The 21,226-nt window shown below is 35.6% G+C and overlaps 1 protein-coding gene across 1 annotated transcript in view; it reads left to right on the top strand.

The window, feature by feature from the left end:
* The window catches only part of LOC113511504 (dystrophin-like), a 375,962-nt gene extending 355,083 nt beyond the window's left edge, over positions 1-20,879 (top strand). Inside the window, exon 9 of the mRNA XM_052899478.1 lies at positions 20,802-20,879. Coding sequence (XP_052755438.1) covers positions 20,802-20,864 — 63 coding nt within the window. The 3' untranslated portion in view covers positions 20,865-20,879. The remainder of the gene's footprint in view (positions 1-20,801) is intronic.
* Positions 20,880-21,226: the final 347 nt, after the last annotated feature.

Raw genomic sequence — 21,226 nt, 5'->3', positions numbered from 1 at the left:
TGTTTTAATATATAAAAATCTCCAGTCTCGATGTTCGCTCACGCTAATCTCCGAAACAGCTAAATTGATTTTAATAAAATCATGATATTATATAGTGTTCTTATAGTATTGCCGAGTGGTCTCATAGGATGGACCACTCCTTTTTTTCCCGTAAGGGGCGACTATGGGAAGTAAATGGTCGAGGGATGGGCAACAGTGTTCCTCTTAAAATATCACCAAAACCTAACTGCGGTAAACCCGCCTGCTAACAGTAGAAACTCATGGTAACTCCCCCCCTCCCATGTTTAACAGTGGACAGTTAACAGCTGATATGATAATGAAGATTTTTTCGTCGACCTTGTTTAAAGAAAGAGAAAAGAAAAGAATAATTTAATCGAAGAAGCATGCGGCCCACACAGTAGCGCACAAAACAAGAACAAAAGAAACCAAAACAAAACAAACAAACAAAATTTATACAAATAGAAAGCAATTAAATTATGATAATAATTAATAAACAAACAAACAAACAGTAGGATAACTCTTGAATCCAACATCGATCTCAATCCAAATCTATTGCTAATGACAATTTAATACTGCACTCTTGTAACAACAGTTAGGAATTAGCTATAATTAGGATCGGTTTACAATAGTTTGCATTGGCAAGTTGCACCAACATGCATCTATCAGAACAGTATGGAACCATTATGACGCTAGTGACAAGTGACGCAATTCAAGAATGTGAGTTCTCGATTACATTTACGGCATTTTATATATTACAACATTTGATGAAAGATTCTTGAGTGGCGACCGCGTACGGGCTAACGCAGATAGGATGACTCCCTACCAATGGAGTGACGATCTGAAATGCATTGCAGGGAGTCAGTGGGTGCAGGTGGCTCAGGACCGTCCTTTATGGCAGTCTTAAAGGAGGCTTATGTCCAGCAGTGGATATGGCTGAATTAATGATGATAATAAAGAAGTAACAGGCAAAAAGCTAGTGTAATTCAATAAAAAAATATTCACGTAAATATATATTCAATTTTAAAGAGTAAAATAAAATATTAATGAAATTCAAAGGCAATCGTTGAACTCGGAGAATTTTCGAGCCCTTTTGAGTATTACGTATTTTCAATACCCAAATCTAGTTTTGGAAGTTTGCGTGAAATTAAGTATTTTAATTCACCGCAAACATCTTCTAACTTGTACTGAGTTCTCTGAAATTACAAAAATGCGTTGCCGACCCCGCGGTTGCAGGTATCAAAGAGAATTTGCGTGTACAACGCTACCAAATTAAAATATTTCGACAACAAAGGCTTCGATCTGCATATCTAAGTATCCACCGTCTTATAATCAAAATAAATATTTTCATCAAAATATTTCTCAGGATTGTCTGAATACATTTCTTTTTGTGATACAATCACTTTTAATTGTAAAAGGTTACCTATAGCTCCTGAATATAATATAGGATCATACATCATTATAGATATACTCTCTTATTCATAAAAACCTAAAACCTTCTGTAAATCTATTTTAGTTATTGATGACACACCAAAGGGAGAAGGTTTGAAGGGTGAGATATGGCGTGAATTTACAGGGTACAGAGGAATAACACCTGAGTCCTTAAGAATGGCAACGCATGGGGGTATCATGGGTGAAACAGTATACTCTGTTATGTCCATGGTACTGCTTATGTCTATAGGCGACGGTTACCACTCACCTTCAGGTGGGTCGTCAGCTCGTTTGCCATTCTAAGTTGTGTAAAAAAAAAATTGAAGTGTTTTGTCTTTTTCTTTAGTGCTAGTTTCTCAGTTTCAGTTCTTCTCTTTCTCAGTTTTTTACTTAACTGATTTAGTAAAAGTGAACGATGCAAAAAATATGTTAAAGATATTTGATGGTCACTTAATTGTGTCTAAACTATAGCGTAAAGATGTAACTAACTCGATGAATATAGTCCTTGATGTCATCATATATAAAAATAATATAATAGATGCTAAATTTCTATCATTAAGATTACCGCTACCTATAATATGTGATGCGGGCTTAACACCATAAGTAGAAGCTACATCATGTTTGGTAACAGTAAAACCAACTATATCATTAGTGACTAGTCCTTCACCGTTAGTAGTATCTCTCCATACATGGTGTATGAAGCATTCTTAAGCAGCTAACTGATTGCAACTATTTAAAAATCTATCTTCCATTGCTATTGAATGCAATATTCTAGAAAAGGTTATACAAAATTGCTATAAAAACTATTCGAGCGAGTAAATAAGACGAAAAATATAAAGTCTGGCGAAAGACACATTATTAGATTGTTCTGCGCCATCGAACACTCATTTATCTGTAAGTGAGTTTACGCTAGTGCGAAAATCAAATTCTGCCAGTGTGAAAACCAAATTCCAGCGTTGAGATGTGATCGACTACATTACCATAATACAACGGAACTAAAATCCCGTTATCTTTCGCTCTCACACCTGCCATTTCTTTATTTATGACCGTGATAGCTTTTCCATTCTGTTAAGTGTCTGCGACATGTAGCGATATACCTGCCGCTATAGGAAAATGTAATTCTGATCTATTATATTTAACCAGTGTGGAATCTAGCCGTAAATAATTTATGGCCATAGTTTTAGTTAGTCGCAATGGTTTCCTTTATATGTTAAGACTCTTATTTAGGTAAGTTAATATTATTAGTTAATAACATAATTCTGCCATACATTCCCACCTTCTTGACCTCTGTAAGGCCAGGATTTACTTCGGCTTACTATATTTGTACAATGAATGATGGAGCTCATTTGTACCCGAGAGACGCGCTATATTCTCAACGAATAGAAAAATAATTGAAGATGAATAAGAAGAAAAGATATGTAGAACAAAATAAGATCGTTAACGAACGTAACGAAGCCTTGTAAATCATAAATTGTTCAAATTAAACTGTTATTGCTGTCTCTGAATCTCCTATCTTTGAAAATAATAATAAATAAGCTTAATCTACTTCTAAAGATTCGGTAATTTCTCAAGAACTGTTTATACATTTCTTTAAAAAATATGACTTCATATACATCCAATACTAAATACTGTTTTAGTTTATAATGTAACATGAAAATGTAAAAAAGGAAGATGTAAGTACCAATAGATTACTGTTGGTACCTATAGCTTTCATCAGATCGCGATGGATCAAAACATTAATTTATTATGATCAAAGATTTTGGGGTTTGTCTAAGAATTCAAGAATATCCATATTGTTAGTGTATACTTGGTACAAGTTATGAAATTGGATAAAGTATATAAGACCGGAAAACTTTATTTCCCGATCCTCTGGCTACCTGTATGAGACCCGAAGGTAATATAAACCATCAGCTGCATATAACAATCATTCAGTTAAGTTTATAGTCGTAGCAGTTCCAAACTAAACGGAAAGTGTCAGATGGCAGAACAACGAACGGCGTCCGCCGAGTGGTGAAAATCTCCAGCTATTTAACAATTCAATTTCTATTTACTCCTTTCATTAAAATGTATAAAGTTATAATTATACGAACGCTCCTGTTCCTCTGATTTTGCATAAAAAATTATTATTGGATTGAAAGGTAAAGAACTTTTACCGGAAAATGATAAACTCGTATCTGATCTTGGTTTTGAGAGGCTGGAAAGAGAAAGTTTACTGCATTGATAACTTTATCTTTCTCGTGTCCCTGCTATTAAGCAGCGGTGTGAGCTTGACTGTCTCTGGCGGTTTGAAAGATAGAATATGGCAGCGAAATTACTGGGTACAAGAAGAAAATGTACCGGTTCTCAGAAACGGTGACACATGTTAAGTAGTGCAGTTCATATCTATAGGCAATATACATTCAATTAGTTCCGCATCTTGGTTGTAATTTGATTTTAATAAAAGGAATGTTATTAGTTCGACTATTTCTAATTTTTTTTATTTACTTCCTTATTTAAATGTTTAAGACTTAACCAAATGCAATTGCAAGAGGTTAGTACCCACACATTTGATTTTTATTTTTGGCGCTACAGGACTAATCTCGTCGTGGTCGCGTCCCGTTAAGTTCCAAACATTAATTTAAATATGTGTAATTAACTATTTAGCACCTTATTCTAAAAGCAATTTATCATCGGCTAAATTTGTTTAGTTATAACATAAATTAATAATGTAAAATTAGCTAGCGTGATTGCTCACGTCTGAGTGAGCTTAGGGTCATAATTTAAAGACTGGAAGTCGAGGGTGGGCAGTCACCCGCGTAACCTATTTAAAAAAGTGGAGCGACGTACGCCTTGCAGGTAAAATATTTATGAAGTTCGCTACTGGCCGTGCTTCTAAATACTAGTGCTACAGTATCTGTTTTACAGTATCCATTATATCATACAGTACATATGAAATCTCAGGCTGACTTTATATTACACGGGGTATTTTTATATGCCTTCAGAAAGGAGGAATTTTTTCTTCCATTCGACTTTTTTTGTAATTTTTTTATACAACTTAGAATGGCAAACAAGCTGACGGCCCACCTGATGGAAAGTGGTAACCGTCGCCTATAGACATGAGCAGTACCGTGGACATAACAGAGTATACTGCTTCGTCCCTGATACCCCCCATGCGTTGCCATTCCTGAGGACTCAGGTGTTATTCCTTTTATACTATATCTTTGTTAGTTCAACATTGATTTTGATCATTCTTCTCTTCTTGTAGTTATCTTGTGTTTATTTCCATGTTTGTTAATTTTGTTATGATAAAAATTAGTTTTTTTTTCTTTGTAGATTTTTTTTTTAAATTTTGTTTATCAGCAACGATCGTGAGTCATAAATTTTAAAAATAAACCATCTCCCCAGCCATACGCGAAACGGGTGGCGGTTCACCCACCTTTTCGCGTCGTATTTAATAGTTTTCTGATATGAGCCATAAACAATATACGTAAACATAATATTTCTATGAAACGGCCCGGTTCGCAGGCACGCCAATACTGAAGATTTATACATTCATGTTTTAAAAGTGAAAATCGAATAAGTTTAACCGGAAAACGATGGAATGAATGAAAAATGGTAGCTCTGATATTTATTTTATTTTCGAGTGAGTTTTCGATTCTACGATGGTTCATTGTTGTATCGGCCATTAACTGTCCACTGCTGAATATAGCCTCCCCATAAGGGGAGGGAGGTTGCCATTAGTTGCCATACTTGGTAAGCAGAATAGCAACCGCAGTTTGACTTCTGGTGATGTTTGATAATGAACAAACTCACTTTTACGTTTATATTGTTAGTAATAGTGTTCCTTCCATCGTACACGTGCACTCTGATAGATACTGCCTTTAGTGACTACATCCCGCCCTCTGGAATTGTAATGGATGACTTTGTCAAGTTTTGGCAATCTATTAAATGGCAAGAAGTTTACTACCGGCGCGGAAGGCATAAAATATTCATAGGATCCCCTCGGAACACTCCCTTATACGGAGATAGCAAAAACTAACTGTGCCTTTATTTATATCAGTTCGAGCATACGTACGTACTGGCTGAATATACTTTATTGTACTGCGGATGGCAGGAGTAAGCTGATCACCAACCTGACAGGAAGTGGCAACAGTCACTTACAGACATGAACAGCACTAGGGAAGTCATTGTATACATTAAGAAATCCATTTTTTAAGGTTACAATCTTGTGTCTTCATATTCTGTGATTTTTTTTAAAAATAGATGATAATGAAATGGCAACCCCGTCCACGCTAACGGTATACACTGGCGAGGCACCAGTGAGGAATGACAGGTGAGAATGAAAAGGCAGGTCAGTTAGCCGATCGTGATGAATACACCTTAGATTCAGCGCGATGGTTTCCAGGGGTAACCACGTGGAGGTCAACCTGATAGGGTATATTACTAGCAACGGAATTGTTAGCCCGTTTTACTAACAAACCCTCCCCCCTGATTGCATTACTATATATACATTAATAATAATGCCACGAGTAAGGTAGAGGTACTGATGTGTTTTTTTTTATACAACTTAGAATGGCAAACAAGCTGACGGCCCATATGATGGAAAGTGGTAACCGTCGCCTATAGACATGTGCAGTACCATTGACATAACAGAGTATACTGTTTCGCCCATGATACCCCCCATACATTGCCATTCCTGAGAACTCATCATATTCCTTCAGTAAATTCACGCCATATTCCTTTTTCAAACCGAAACACAGCCATGCAAACACAACTGCTTGGTACGGTTGATCATGGGCGAATGCGACAGAGGTACCATTAGCAATCGACATATTCAAAGTCTCCCTGGTCATGTGTTGAATTTAAAATTATATAAAATCACCCTTCACTTTCCATTATTGGTCAGCCTCCACGTAATCCTCCCCTGGAAACCATTGTGGTGAATTCCAGGTGTATTCATCGCGATGAGCTAATCGTCCTGCTTTCATCCTCACTTATTCCTCACTGGTGCCTCGGCTTTGGTTATCAATTTAAAAAAAAAAAAAGAATTTGTACTTAAGTATCTCTCTTATTTTAAATTCAGAATCGGGACTTAACGCGACACAGTTGCAGGTTAACAGTACCTACATACCTGTTTTTTATTGCTAAAGCATGTACAAAGAATTTTTTTATGCAATTTAGAATGCTAAGCAAGCTGACGGTTCACTTGATGGAAAGTGGTAACCGTCGCCTATAGACATGAGCAGTACCATGGACATAACAGAGTATACTGTTTCGCCCATGATACCTCCCACATGTGGACTCACTTCCTGAGAATACGAAAGTTTAAAATTAAAGTATCTTTCTGTAAGAGGTCACTGCTAAGCAATAAAACCGTTTTTACAATGAATTTTTTATATTTTATTTTTATTATAGCGTATTAAAAATCATTTTCAGTATCTATATAAATAAAAAAATAATCCCTAAATATTTTGCTAAAAGCAAAATTCGAGAAAGGCTCTAACAATTTTGCAATTTTTTCCCAGTATTTATTGAAGAATGGATATTCTTATGAAGAGAAAAATTGCCTCGAAAAACTTGAATATTTTATTAGTTGGTATTTTATTAATTTTTTCACGATTTTTAATATTTTTTTTTTGAGTAAATCGCAATATGTTTTGACCTAGATTATATAATATATAGATAGAGTGTCTCCATACAAATGCTTCGAGGAAAATGGGTCAACTTTTTTATACAATTTTGCGTGATAAATATGTAGTTATGAATGTTTCTATTATAACTTATATATTTAGATTGTTTTATAATTTCTGCGCCTTTTTAATGCGTAAAAACATATTTTATTTATTAAATAATTAAATATAGATACGCCAAGGTATATTTTATGCGTAAGTATATAGAATAATTATAAAAAAACGAGTCAGCTAATTAGGCAATTAGCTGACAAAAACTTGACCAGTTTTTGAGACTTGCTCTATCTATATAATCTAAGGTTTTGACTAATTCATTAAGGAACTTTTTTAATTTCAAATCAATCGAGTAAAATGCCCTGTGACAGAGTCCTATTGGCACAGTATACACGGATATTTAGTTGAACGCCTGCACACTAGGTTGTCAGTGTGTCATGTGCCGGCTATCTGTTAAACGGCAAAAAGTCCTCCACCGTCCCGGATCGCATAAAATATTTATGAGATATCCTACGAACGAGTTCAGTTGGGAACAAGTTATAAACTTGTGGCTCGCAATTAATTTGTCTTCCCATCTAAGAGTTATGAAGTTGATTTTTCACTCTTTTTATGTCACTTTATAAATATATGAGTTTTTTGGATAAGTTGTGTTTTTAAGCCGTATTGTTTATTTGTTTTTAACACTTTATTGTGCAGTAAAATATTTAATTATAGGATACAGAGTTCTTAAGAAAAGAATGCATACAATGGCGGATTTGTCCCATAAAAGGTATTGTTATTATGTTTATAGCAGTAAATGGTAGTATTTGGCATATGTGTTGTTATAGTTCAACAAAACTACAGTTTAAATAATTTAACACTATGTTCCATGCAACTAACCATCTTAAATTGTGACAAAAATAGTTATTTTGATTTAGAAACTAGCCTACTAAACCGATTTTGATAAAGTTTCGAATATAAAAATTTTAAATATAAAAAAGAATTATCTAACTCGATTTATATTTTTTTATACAACTTAGTATGGCAAATAAGCTAACGGCCCACTAGCTTGACGTTATTAAAAATGTCCCAATTGTTCTAAAATTAGCATAATTAAAAAAAGATGACAAATCATCACAGATATATGATCACTGGTGACACATGTGTCGCATTTTGTTTAGATATTATTCTAAATATAATATTGTTGATATTAAAAATCCGCTGCTCACTTGTAACTTGGGCTGTTTCCACGTTGAATGGTCCGATTTAAAGTTGGGTCGACCGAGATCTGTTGTTGGTAACGTTATGGGATCCCAGAAGTTCACAAATTGAGATGTTTATTCCTATAACACACATAGCTCTAATTCACTACGGTTTAGTCTTAAACATTGGGAAGGAAACTACGAGAAAACTTCACTATCTGCTCGCTATGTGGGTTTTTTTTTTATGGGTGAAAATGGAATGGTAACTCCGCCTGCGCTAACGGGATACGCTGGCGGAGCACCAGTGAAGGGTGATTGATGAGAATGAAAACAGGCCAGTTAGCCCATCATGATGAATTCATCAGGAATTAACCATGATAGTTTCCAGTGAGAACCGCGAGGAAGTCGGCCTGGTTGGGTATATTGCTAGCAATGGGATTCTCAGTCTCCATTACTAACAATCCCTTTCCCCCCCGCTATGTGGGTTTGTGACCTAATAAAAATAATATACCTATATTAAAAAGGAGTTATTATTGCCTATTTACGAACTTTTGTACAAATGGTAAATACCAATCATCATATCAGATGTTTACTATCCACTGCTGGACATAGGCCTCACCCTATTGGGAGGTTTTGCCAGTAGTTGCCACGCTTGGCAGATGGATTGACTTTTGGTGATGTTTAAAGAGGAACACTGTTGCCCATCCCTCGACCAAGAAATTACCTTAGTCACTTCTTACGACACACGAGAAAGAAAGAGGTAACCTACTCGTATTCTATGCCGGGACCACAGGGCCAGGTTAATATTGATATGGTAGCGGAAACATAAGGTACAGAGATATGAATCAATCTTCAGGAATGGTAATGTTTGTTCACCATGAGTCATATCACAGTTTCACAGTTTGTTCTGTGATGTGTACCCTACTGTCTATAGGTGATGGTAATCAATCTCCATCAAGTACATCAGCTTGTTTACCATTATAAATTACATTTAACCAATATCTCCTAAGACGGACAAAATTTTATAGGTATCATAGAAAACATCCTAATTTGATTTTAAACTAAAATAAAATTAATCAATATATTGATGTAAAAAATATTTGTTGATGGAATAAAGAGAACGAGATATCAAGCTCGGAGCGTGCGTGCGTGCGTGCGTGCGTGCGTGCCTGTAATGTGTGTGTCTGTGGGTGTGTGCGAGCATTCACGCGTGAATGTATGCGTGCGTGTATGTGTGTGTAAACGTCAATTTTAGTTTTTTTTTGACTCGTTAATAATTGTCTTTAAACTCAGTTCTACGTCTAATCTAAATATGGTCATCTTTCCTCTTTATATCGTATGTTGTTCTCGAAATTGGTGTATTAAAGTAACATTATTAATTTAAAGCCATTGTTTATACTAGTTTATAGGAGGGTGTAATGCGGTGGTTAGGACTTGTCGAGATGATTGATAAATGTTGATATAGGCAGTTGTTAATTAGAGAGGAGTGACTGGACATATCAGCGGTAGGTCTTTGACATTGTAGATACTACTATACCTATGTTAAATACCTCAAATAGTTTGTTATGCTATATTATAGTTTATTTATTAATTAGCTTGCTGTTTTTCAGTTAAATGATTGTAATTTATGCATAAATAAGTAGTTATTTTAATATTAAATCTTATCAGTGTAACAGTTGCTTGGAGACCAAATAAAGATAAAATAAAAATTTTATTATACACCTTGGTAATAATGGAATAGTGCTTGATATTTTAGCATAGAATATGTAAATGATACGTGATATTAGCTTCATAAGAAGTGTGTACATAAATTTGTAGGGAATGAAATAAGAAATTTCAATAATAAATCATTTATTTATCCGTTAGTTTTTACTTGCGTTCGGTCATTTCAGTTGCGTGACTATGTTTTTCTAATGCCACTTAGAATTGCAAACAATCTGACGGCTCACTCGATGGAAAGTGGTAACCGTCGTCTATAGAAACGAACGCCTCTCTGATGCTCATGGTATTCCATATCCACAGAGTTGAATGACCACGATAAAATACGAGTATATCCTTCTCCACCCCAAATACTACGTTTATATTTAACTGGTGATCTGCCTCGGCGTCACTCGATTTGATTTGCCTGTAATTTCACCACCATATTCCGTCATTTAAAGCGTGCCTAGTACAACCATGTAAGGTATTGCTCACGGCGAGAAATGGGACAGAGAATACCAATTTAGAATTTGTACAAAATCTGCCTCGATTTGATTGTATATTTGTACAAAATTGCCATCTATTTACCTATAGTTATTTTAATCGACTCACGCATTTGATTCTATAAAATTTATAGAATCAAATGCGTTATCTGATTATAAAGTTTGATGCTTCAAATCTAAGAAAGCTAAAAGATAAAATCAGGTCGGAAATTCTTTGAGCAATTCCAACTTGCACTTGACTTTCAAGAGCTGCTCGGATGCAGCCGTTCCTCTGCATTTTATTTATTCTGTTTCTATCAGCGTAACATTTGCCGAAGTTTACTAAATAAGTATGCATTTAATATTGTGTTGCTATAGAATACAAAATAACTGAAAGTAAAATTGAAAACACATTTTAAAGCAACTTCACAAAGTAGTAAATTTTTAATTTGTCCGATTTCTTTTTTGTTACGCGAATACTACGGGTGCATCGTTAATTCCGATTCTGACAGTAACAATTGTTTTTGCAAATAGTACGGTTTACTCTCGTGTTGATCATTTGCTTCGTTCACTTTCATTATGGGACATATGAAACTCTCGATTTAATTTGTGGAGGAAAAAAAACTGCTTGTTTCTAGGTAAAACTATTTGTAAATACAACAAATACTTTTTTTAAATAAATGACGTTTGTGTGTGTGTGCGCGTGCGTGCGTGCGTGTGTGCGTGCGTGCGTGCGTGTGTGTGTGCGTTCGCGTGTGTGTGTGTGTGTGTGTGCATGTGTGTGCGTTTGTGTGTGCGTGAGTGTATACATGTGAGCGTACATATGTGTGTAATTAATTATGATTGATGTTTCTGACTTTATATTTATTTTTATATACTTCTAAGAAATGTAAATATAAGTGACGGAGAACTAATTTAACGCGAGTTGTGAAGTGGTATTCATTTCGAAGTAAACTCAAGTAGGACAGATGTTACAAGAGAAAAAAATTAACAAAGCAGAAATCTGTGAAATACAACGAGGCTCTGGTCTTTCCCATTAATATAATGGTGTCCGACCCAACATTACACCATAATGTAACAAAAAAGGAGGTAGACTTTACCTTACTTTTTTGTTTGTCGTTTTTGTTTTATTTAAAGATATCTTATGAATCTAAAAAAATAATAGAAATGTGTTATAAATTTATATTTAGTAACACAAAATGGCGAGAATTGTTCAACAATAATGGTGTTTACAATCGATAGCTTTTATTTCTATAAGAAATTTGTCTCCCATTAATGTTTTTTTTATTGTCGCACAAAATAGATTTAGCGTAACATCACAAGTCGCAATAAGATTGAATGGCAATCATATTTATAATACAATTTATATAATTTTCAAAAGAATTTTATATAACAAATAATGAATTTTAATTAATTACATAATTAATACCTAATAAATTATTTATGTATTTTTATTTATTTAAACTATTATGCACAATTATATAAGTGTACATATGGCGGATTTATAACCATGAGGCAAGAATTAATATTTTAATTATCTTGGGCTTCAAATATCTGTTAGTATTTTAATTTATTCCATTTTATAACTAAAATATATTTATATTTAAGAGGTTTCACCAGGATCAGCAACGCAAAAGTAATACCCCTGGTACTGCAGGCGTTTATAGGCTACGGTAACCGCTTACCATCAGGTGGGCCATAGGCTTGTATATATACCTACCTACTACCTATACTACCTACTACATACTTCTCAAAATATAAAATAGGTTAAACTCAAAATAGTACGATTTTTGTTTTCATTTTAACAATTTTACTGTACGGTGTAACGTGTTGGCGGTTTATAAACCCCATATTTTATGTCCAGATGTCCCCACTAACGTTACGGCCGGTTATGCCGTTGTGTTGCGACGATAAAAAATAACACCTTTAGGGTCGGGCTTATGAGACGTTTTAATAAAAATATATTGTGGCCGTAATGAATTTTGATGGTGCAGCTCGCAGCCTGATTTACAATTTGTCTTTTTTTTTTGTTACAGGTGAGTTTCTGTTAATGCGGTCGTGTGGTGACAATTTGGAGGTGGATTGGAGGCGAATTGTAAGTTGATGGCTATTTTATTATTAAGAAACTTTCTTAAGGGATTCTCAATGCACTTTTGATATTTCTGTTTTCAATTCTAGAGGGTTGACGTTGTGTCGAGGTCAAATTGTCTGCATAATTATAATAGGACCTACTAAAAAGAGGTGGAAAGGGATTGTTAGCAATGGAGTTTGACTGCGCCATTGCTAGCAATATGCCCTATTACGTCATCCTCCAAGTGGTTCCCCCTGGAAACCATCGTGAACAATTCTTGTTGAATTCGTCACGACGGGCTATCTGACCTGCTTCATCCTCACTTATCATCCTTCACTGGTGCCCCGCCGGTTTATACCGTTAGCGCGGGTGGGGTTACCATTCCATTATCACCCATTAAAAAAAACCTACTTAAGTGTGACGCGGTTCTAGTCTTGTGTTTTTTAATTCTGAAATATTGCTAATAATAAAAATTATAGGTGATAATTGAAATTACAAATTTAAATGAAAAAAAAAAAGATTTTTTGGCACCTTTATATTCTATACATTTATTGTAAATGCTATACTAGTGAAACATAATGTTTTTTCTCAAAGAGATATGGACAAAAAAGGCAAAAAAAGTCCAACCACACTTGCCCTTTTGACAGCTGAACGATGCGTATTATTATTGACTAGCGACCCGCCCCGGCTTCGCGTGGGTACACATTACATCGCGTCACATTAGAAACTTTTAAATTTATTAGTGTTTCTCTACAATATTATGCATGTATTATACATGTAAACCTTCCTCTTGAATCACTCTATCTATTAAAAAAAACCGCTTCAGAATCCGTTGCGTAGTTTTAAAGATTTAAGCAAACATAGGGACGGACAGACAGCGACAGCGACTTTGTTTTATACTATGTAGTGATGATGGTAGTTTATATTATTTTTTATGTGTTTGTTACCCCATAACTCTGTCAGTTGTAGACTGATTTGAAGTATTCCTTTTTTATATGAAAGTATATTTACAGATAGGTTTCATAGAAATTTTATCAAAAGTAATTCAGTACTTTAATTTTGAAATCAACATAAATGATTTTGCCACAATTGTACAAAACCATTTGCTTGGGCACCTCTATCCCATTCGGTTTGAAGGGTGGGATATGGCAGTGAATTTACAGAGTATAGAGGAATAACACCTGAGTCCTCAGGAATGACAACACATGGGGGGTATCATGGGTGAAACAGTATACTCTGTTATGTCCACGGTACTGCTCATGTCTATAGGCGAAAATTGCCACTTTCCATCTGGTGGGCCGTCAGTTTGTTTGCCATTCTAAGTTGCATAAAAAAATATTGTCGTCATAATTCAAAATTTAACACAAAACAATATTAAACTATACATATAAATCTTCCTCATGAATCAGTCTATCTATTGATGAAAACCGCATTAAAATCCGTTGCGTAGTTTAAAAGATCTAAGTGTCCAGGTTGCCTGTAAGAGATTGCTTTTAGCGATAAGGCCGCTTTTTGTATATGCACATTCTGTATAAATAGTCCTTGTATGCATTTCTATTGTGTGCAATAAAGAGTTTATTATTATTCTATAAATTCTTACAAAATTCACATCTCCCCTCTTAAGGAGAGGAGATGGCAACTAACCCCCGGCAGAAGCACAGTCGGCTCGGGTTCAGGGCCCCGAGAGAGAAACCGGCGGGCAGACAATGCGGGCAGAATCTAAAAGCACCGCTTTCTGCATCTTTCCCGGTAGTGAGTCGCCTCGGAATCCCAACCGTCTAAGATGTTGTTCTAGACTGCTTGGGATAAGACCGTTCACCGACATAACGATTGGAATGATTTCGGTGAACATACCCCCCCACATTTCGGTCACCTCGTGAGCCAGATCGAGATATTTTCTCTTTTTCTCGGTTTCGGCTTTCACGAGGTTTTATTATTATTAAGTATATAGATGGCGGGAAGCGACTTTATTTTAAATTACGTAGATATAAATACAAAATAAACAAGCGGCCAAATCTATTTTGTAAAATCCGACCACGCTCTCAACCCTTCCATCGTGCGTTTCAGCTAACCCATTTAACGTGCATATTAAAATCGTTTGTGGTCACATCGGTCCACATGTAACCATCAACGCGTCGACACGACCCGATCGCTGAAGGGTTATATTGGACACGAGATACTTCGTGTTGGAACTAGCCGAGAGAAGGGTTAATATAATCCAGTTTGACGGCGCTTTTACCTGTTTAGTTTTAATCTTGCAAATGTATAGGAAGGGGAATTTATAGTTAACCCATTTGTTATTTATGAAGTTCAAATTGCTGATTTGATTTCACTGCGGTTTTCATAGTACAGTCACTTAATTTAGACTTGATGTATTGTCAGACGGACGTATGGCGACCAAATAGGCGACGTGCTGAAGAAGGGCCAAATTAAAAGTACCCGTAACCGGCGAGCGTGTATGAAAAGATTGATGAATGTGGAAGAAACGAAAAAGGTTTGTTTGAATCGAAGCATTTGGCGTTCCATTGTTTCTGTCTACCCTAATAGGAGACAGGCGTGACAGATATGTATGTATGTATTGTCAGAGTTTACCACTGTGGTTATGGTTATAGTTACTGTAATAATTTGCAGTGGTACCCTGCACTTTGGTTATATTTTCTTAAGAGAGGGACTGGCTGAAAGCCAGCGCTGTGCAGCTGTTCACATTGCGTTGGGACATTGACAGCATCAGCTGAGCCTTTTATCTCTCACTGGTACTCTGCCAATGTATACCGATACCACAGGACCGGTTACTATGCTATTTACATATACTCGATCTACCATCCACCCACCAACCTACCAACGTGTTACAGAACAATTCCTCAATGCCATATCCTATCTGTATTAATTTCCCAGTCGTCAGACCTCCTGTGTGCGCAGGGCGCTGCAGTAATTGTGTGGCCATGTAGTCCCCGGGGAGAATCCGCGCGATTGGCATTATCACGGTCACGCGTTACAGCCCAGAGGGGCGAGGGAGCCTGTGACATATTAACGTTTTGATACGTTTACGTTATTATTTATACTAAATTACGTGTACATATAAAATGCAATGATAAAAATAATTAAAAAAAAAGACTTTGCTAAGCAGCTGGTTTAAAATTTTGACAATTTTAATTTTCATTAAAATATTTTCAGCTTCTGATATTGCAGGCGTTTATAGGCTGTGATAAACATGTCGAACGTGATTATGTTGTTAACATCTGCATGGATTTATGTTTGACACATAAATAATCTTGAACCTTGAACCACTTACTAATAGATGGACCGTATGTTTGTTTGCCACCTCAGTGGTATAAAAAAAATATTAGGTGATAGAAAAATACTCTCGCCATCAGATATGCTTAGAAAAATATGTCGTAAAAATATACGTGTCAATAAAGAAATGATAATAATAGAAGTGAATTTACAGGGTACAGAGGAGTAACACCTGAGTCCTCAGGAATGGCAACGCATGGGGGGTATCATGGGTGAAACAGTATACTCTGTTATGTCCATGCTACTGCTCATGTCTCTAGGCGACGGTTACCACTTTTCATCAGATTGGCCGTCAGCTTGTTTGCCATTCTAAGTAGTATAAAAAAACATTAGTAAAGAAGTAAGGTTTATAAATAAAAATTTTGAAGGTCTTGTTAGTTTTCCATAATTAAACGACTGGATAATAAAAATTTGAATCAATACATGATATACAGGTTGGCAATGGCCATAACAATAATTTATCCCTATGCCATAACCTAGAATTGGTTTTTTACCATGATTCTTCATCTTCAAGAAAAGAGCATATTCCTTTTTAAAAGGCCGGCAGCACACCTGCAATGCCGTTAGTATTGCGGGTGATCATGGGCGACGGTAGTCACTTACCATCAGGTGAGGCGCATGCTCGTTTGCCCCATGTGTTGTAAAAAAAATGATTTACCACAAGAGATAATTGGTAAAATACAATAATTGATTGAGAAGCGAAAGAGGTTTGTTCGAATCGAAGCATTTGGCGTTACATTGTTTCTGCTTACCGAAAAGGGAATCAGGCGTGATAGATTTGTATGTATTTATGTAACTATTGATAACAAATTAAATATTGCAACTCGTAGTCTCAACAACTTTTTTTTTTTAACTAAACAGGTATCGTATTTTACTATTTCTATTAAAATTTACTTATATTATTTTGCTTACAAATTTGTTTTGGTAATTTGTAATTCAGTTTTTATTTTGTAATAGTATTCATGTACTGAACATAAAGTTGAATAATATGTAAATAAGTTTTTAAAAGTTTATTGTAAAACGATTTTTTTTTCCTAACTCTACTTTAATTTGGTACGTGTTTCTCGGCTAATACAAACATTGCGTGCGAATAGGGTTGTCACTCTCATATATTGTTAAACTTTATTTTTTTATTTCAATGGATAAAAACTTGGGTACTGATTTAGATATTAGAACACTCGGTGTCTCATAATACTGCATCAAAATTATTATTTTACATCCACGGAACGATGTACCCTCGATGTACTTGGTGATTCTACTTTTCTACTATATAAGGAATCTGACATAAATATACATACGTATAAATACTAGCTTTTACCCGCTGCTTCGTACACGTGGATTTCAGAAGCAGGAAATCCTATGACATAGACCACTTTTAGAGTGCCTATTAAGATTAAACATACATCACTATTTAAGTTAGACCTTCGGGAATACAACTGTAATAATCGCATCCAATTTGGTGTAGTAGTTTTTGCATAGTGCCGAACATACAGACAGACAGACAAAAATTTCTAAAAATTATTGTTTCGGCATGTTTTTTCTTAAATATTCTGATGTACAGGCATCGTCTATTTACAATTTTATTATATTAGTAAGATGTTTATCATCTCATTCAAGTATCATCAAAAACTTATTGGATTTCTAATGTAACTTGAATAAATTCATTGCGATTTCTGAGTTTTACTGGATTTTCTAATTTATTATCATTAGTTATAATGCACCATACATTGATAATTAAAGAGTAGTATTATTAAATAATCAAGAACATACAAAATATGTGTATGATGATTTATTATGATTTTTATAATTGGCGAAATATTTTTATACATTTTTTTTTATTTGATAGGCAACCCTATTCAGATGTACATTATGCAAATTGTCGTTACTCGCAATGGGCCGGCGTTTAAGTGTTGATAGCGAGCTAGCAGGTAATGTGACCCCGACTGTGTCCGTATGTGTTAAGAGGGTGAACACCCTCTGTTGCTTTTACAGGATTTTTGTATGCCTTACCTGTGAAAGATGTTAACTTGAATGACATTATTCATGTTATAATATGTCGTGGCAGAAACACTTAACCGATTAGCAAAAAAAGGCATGCATATTTTAAGTGTGGTATGTAAAAAATGGATAAGCTAGCTGAAGTGGCAATGTGGACTGGTCACTTAGCTCGAAGAACTGATAACCAATGGAGAAGAAAGGTTCTTGAGTGGAAATCCCGTACAAGCAAACGCAGTGTAAGATGTCCCCCCACTAGATGAAGTGATAACCTGAAATGCATTGCAGGGAGTCAGTGGATGCTGGTGGCTCAGGACTGTTCTTCATGGCAGTCTATGGGGGAGGCTTATGTCCAGCAGTGAACGAATAAGGGCTGAAATAAAGATGTAAAAAATATTGTTAAACTACTGGTAGGATTTGAATGAAATTTGGTAGACAGGTAGTTATATCCTAACTTAGTAGGTATGTACATTATGTACTGATTTACGCGATTGAAGTCGTGTGATACAGCTAATATTTTTTATATGTTTTAATTATGCAACTTTGAATGGCAAACAAACTGACGGAAAGTGGTAATCGTCACCTATAGACATGAACAGTACCATGGACATAACAGAGTATACTGTTTCGCCCATGATACCCCCATGCATTGCCATTCCTGAGGAATCAGCTGTTATTTCTCTGTACCCAGTAAATTCACGCCGTATCCCACCCTTCAAACCGAAACACAGCCATGTAAACACAACTGGTTCACAGTAGAAACACGAATGCGACACAGGTGCCCAAGCAAACTACATTTGTACAAAGTCTCCCTCTAGTTAGTTTACAATATTAACATGAATTGAAATGCATTCAGAGAAAACATTTTGATGTGAAAGCTTATTACAAATGCTTTTAATCCCAGATATCTCACGTAAACCCTGACCGTTCAGAGTACTCCAAAGGGCCACATTATCCGGTATCACTGAATGGCCTATATCCATTTTGGGATGCTCCCGCCCGGATACGAGTATATCCGTCCTTATGGACGGATGGTAATTATAATTACTGTTTCGAATTCGCCCTCATTTGGTCGGCGTAATGTCGAGAAGTTATAAGCGAATATTTTCAAACCGACTTCAAAATTAGAGTAGTTCTCAATTTTCTTGTTTTATATTTGTTACCTCGTATCTCTGTTAGTTTTAATTCGATTTAAAAAAATCTATTTTATCTAAAAGTATATATTTAGAAATTGGTCCCATAGATATTTTATCAAAATCGGATCAGTAATTAAGTTTTTTTATACCACTGTGGTGGCAAACAAGCATACGGCCCACCTGGTGCCCACATCACCAGCGGCATTGCAGGTGTGCTGTCAGCCTTTTAAAAAGTAATATACTCTTTTCTTGAAGGTTATGTTGTCGTATCGGTTCGGAAATACTGCTGCTGGAAGTTGATTCCAAAGAATGGTTGTGCGTGGAAGAAAGTGCCTTGAAAAACGCACGGTGGAGGACCGCCACTCGTCCAGATGACTGCATAATTAAACCGTACCGTAAATTGTCACTTGTATGTAAAAGTGATAATATCGATATCACACAAGTGTGTCACTCCATCTGTCACGCTGTGTGTCTGTCTGTTTTGACAAATTACTCATATTCACACGATTAATGGCGCGTCGCGTACTAGATTAATGATCGGGGAGATAATAAGAGTTGATTTATGAATGATCCATGTGAGTATCGTGTAAACATAATATTATAATGCTACGTATGAGACTTGTAGGTGGATATATAACTTTTGACAGTTCCTATTATATATTATACACTTTTATATAAGACTTCCTCTATACCGCGGTTTTGGATAGAATAGGATCATCTATTGATTAATGACTCTTGAATATGTCGATGTCGAGTCATTGATCAAGGTTTAATGATTAAATTTAAATATGCATATACACAACGAGCACGCAAGCGTGCATATACACACACACACGCACGCACACACACACACACACGCACGCACGCACGCACGCACACGTACACGCACACACGCACACACACGTCCGCACGCACACACACGTACGCACGCACACATAATAAGAATTTTAAATCCTATTACTAACAATCTCTTTCCCCCCGAAAGACGGTATAAGAAGGGTCTAGAAGAGCGTATTATCATCATTTGATCTATTTAGACCGTATGCTATCTGATGAAGGAGTCAAATCTCCAGAATATTGGTGTATACGTGACAAAGCTTTTAAAGCTCCGCCTGGCTCGCTGGTAACCCCAACATATCCAGTTGATGCTAGGATCCCTCCACTTTTTGACCATATCTTCTGGACAGCGCGGACATTTGCGGTGCCATTTTCTCCTAGACATAAGTCAAAGGTCGTGACACAATGGCACAATATATTACGTTCATTTATGAAGTCTAAACGTTTATAAATCTAGCAAATACCGAAAAATTTTGAAATCAATTTCAGACTAACACTTGGTAATGGTAAATATCGCTTACAAATTATATAAATCCCAGTTGTGCCATTGGGCTAGCGGTTGTAAAATTTACTGTGCTCAGCCTTTTAGTTGACTATCAGAGCACTTTTTATAATAAAATGTTAGCTTTTTCCGCAACTTCGTGCACGTGATCAGAATAAAAAGTAGTTTGTATTTTTTGTCCATTCCATATAGCACGTGTATACCAAATTTTATAGTTACTGGTTAAGCTGTTAAGGCACTCCCTACCGAGATTTTCCCAAGAAACTACAGCGTCGGGTTCTTCAAAAGGGGGTAAAGAGGTTTCTTCAGGGTCGGCAACGCGCGTAATGCCTCTGGTATTGCAGGTGTTCATAGGCTACGGTAACCGCTTACCATCAGGTGGGACGTTTACTTGTTCCCTATATTTTCACACTTCTTATTTAACCACTTACCATCAGGTGGGCCGTATGCTTGTTTGCCACCTCAGTGGTATAAAAAAAAACTTTTAAATTATATATTTTTTTATCTTCTGCAGGGTTCGGAAGGTTGTTATCTGTTGAGAAGAACCAGCAAGAAACTAAACAGTTACCTCTTTTAAATCTCTGTTAACATAAATATGACAGAGGATTTTTGAATTATATAGAAATGATACTGTTATATCTCACAGTCTTTATCTATCGCAATAATATTAGGTACAAAATAAAATATACGCCAAGTAAAGTAACATTGACAAGTTTAACTTATACCTACTTATGAAGATTCATGGTTGTTCATCTACTTTAAAACTTCAATAAGTTTTCTTTGTTAACTTTCAACTAAAATCCTTCAGAAATTTAACAGAGAGTTTGTATCAAACTAGCAGACCGAGTATTTTCCCATTTAATAACTAAAAAGAAGAGTCTTTAATACGGCGATCTAGTTATATTATAACTTTAATTCACTAAAATTATTCAAAGGAAC

This window comes from Galleria mellonella, unplaced genomic scaffold, assembly GCF_026898425.1.
Source record: "Galleria mellonella isolate WM207_F2 unplaced genomic scaffold, CSIRO_AGI_GalMel_v1 utg571, whole genome shotgun sequence".
Classification (NCBI taxonomy): domain Eukaryota; kingdom Metazoa; phylum Arthropoda; class Insecta; order Lepidoptera; family Pyralidae; genus Galleria; species Galleria mellonella.
The sequence above is the reverse complement of the archived record's forward strand: the minus strand, read 5'-3'. Positions and strand labels throughout refer to the sequence as shown.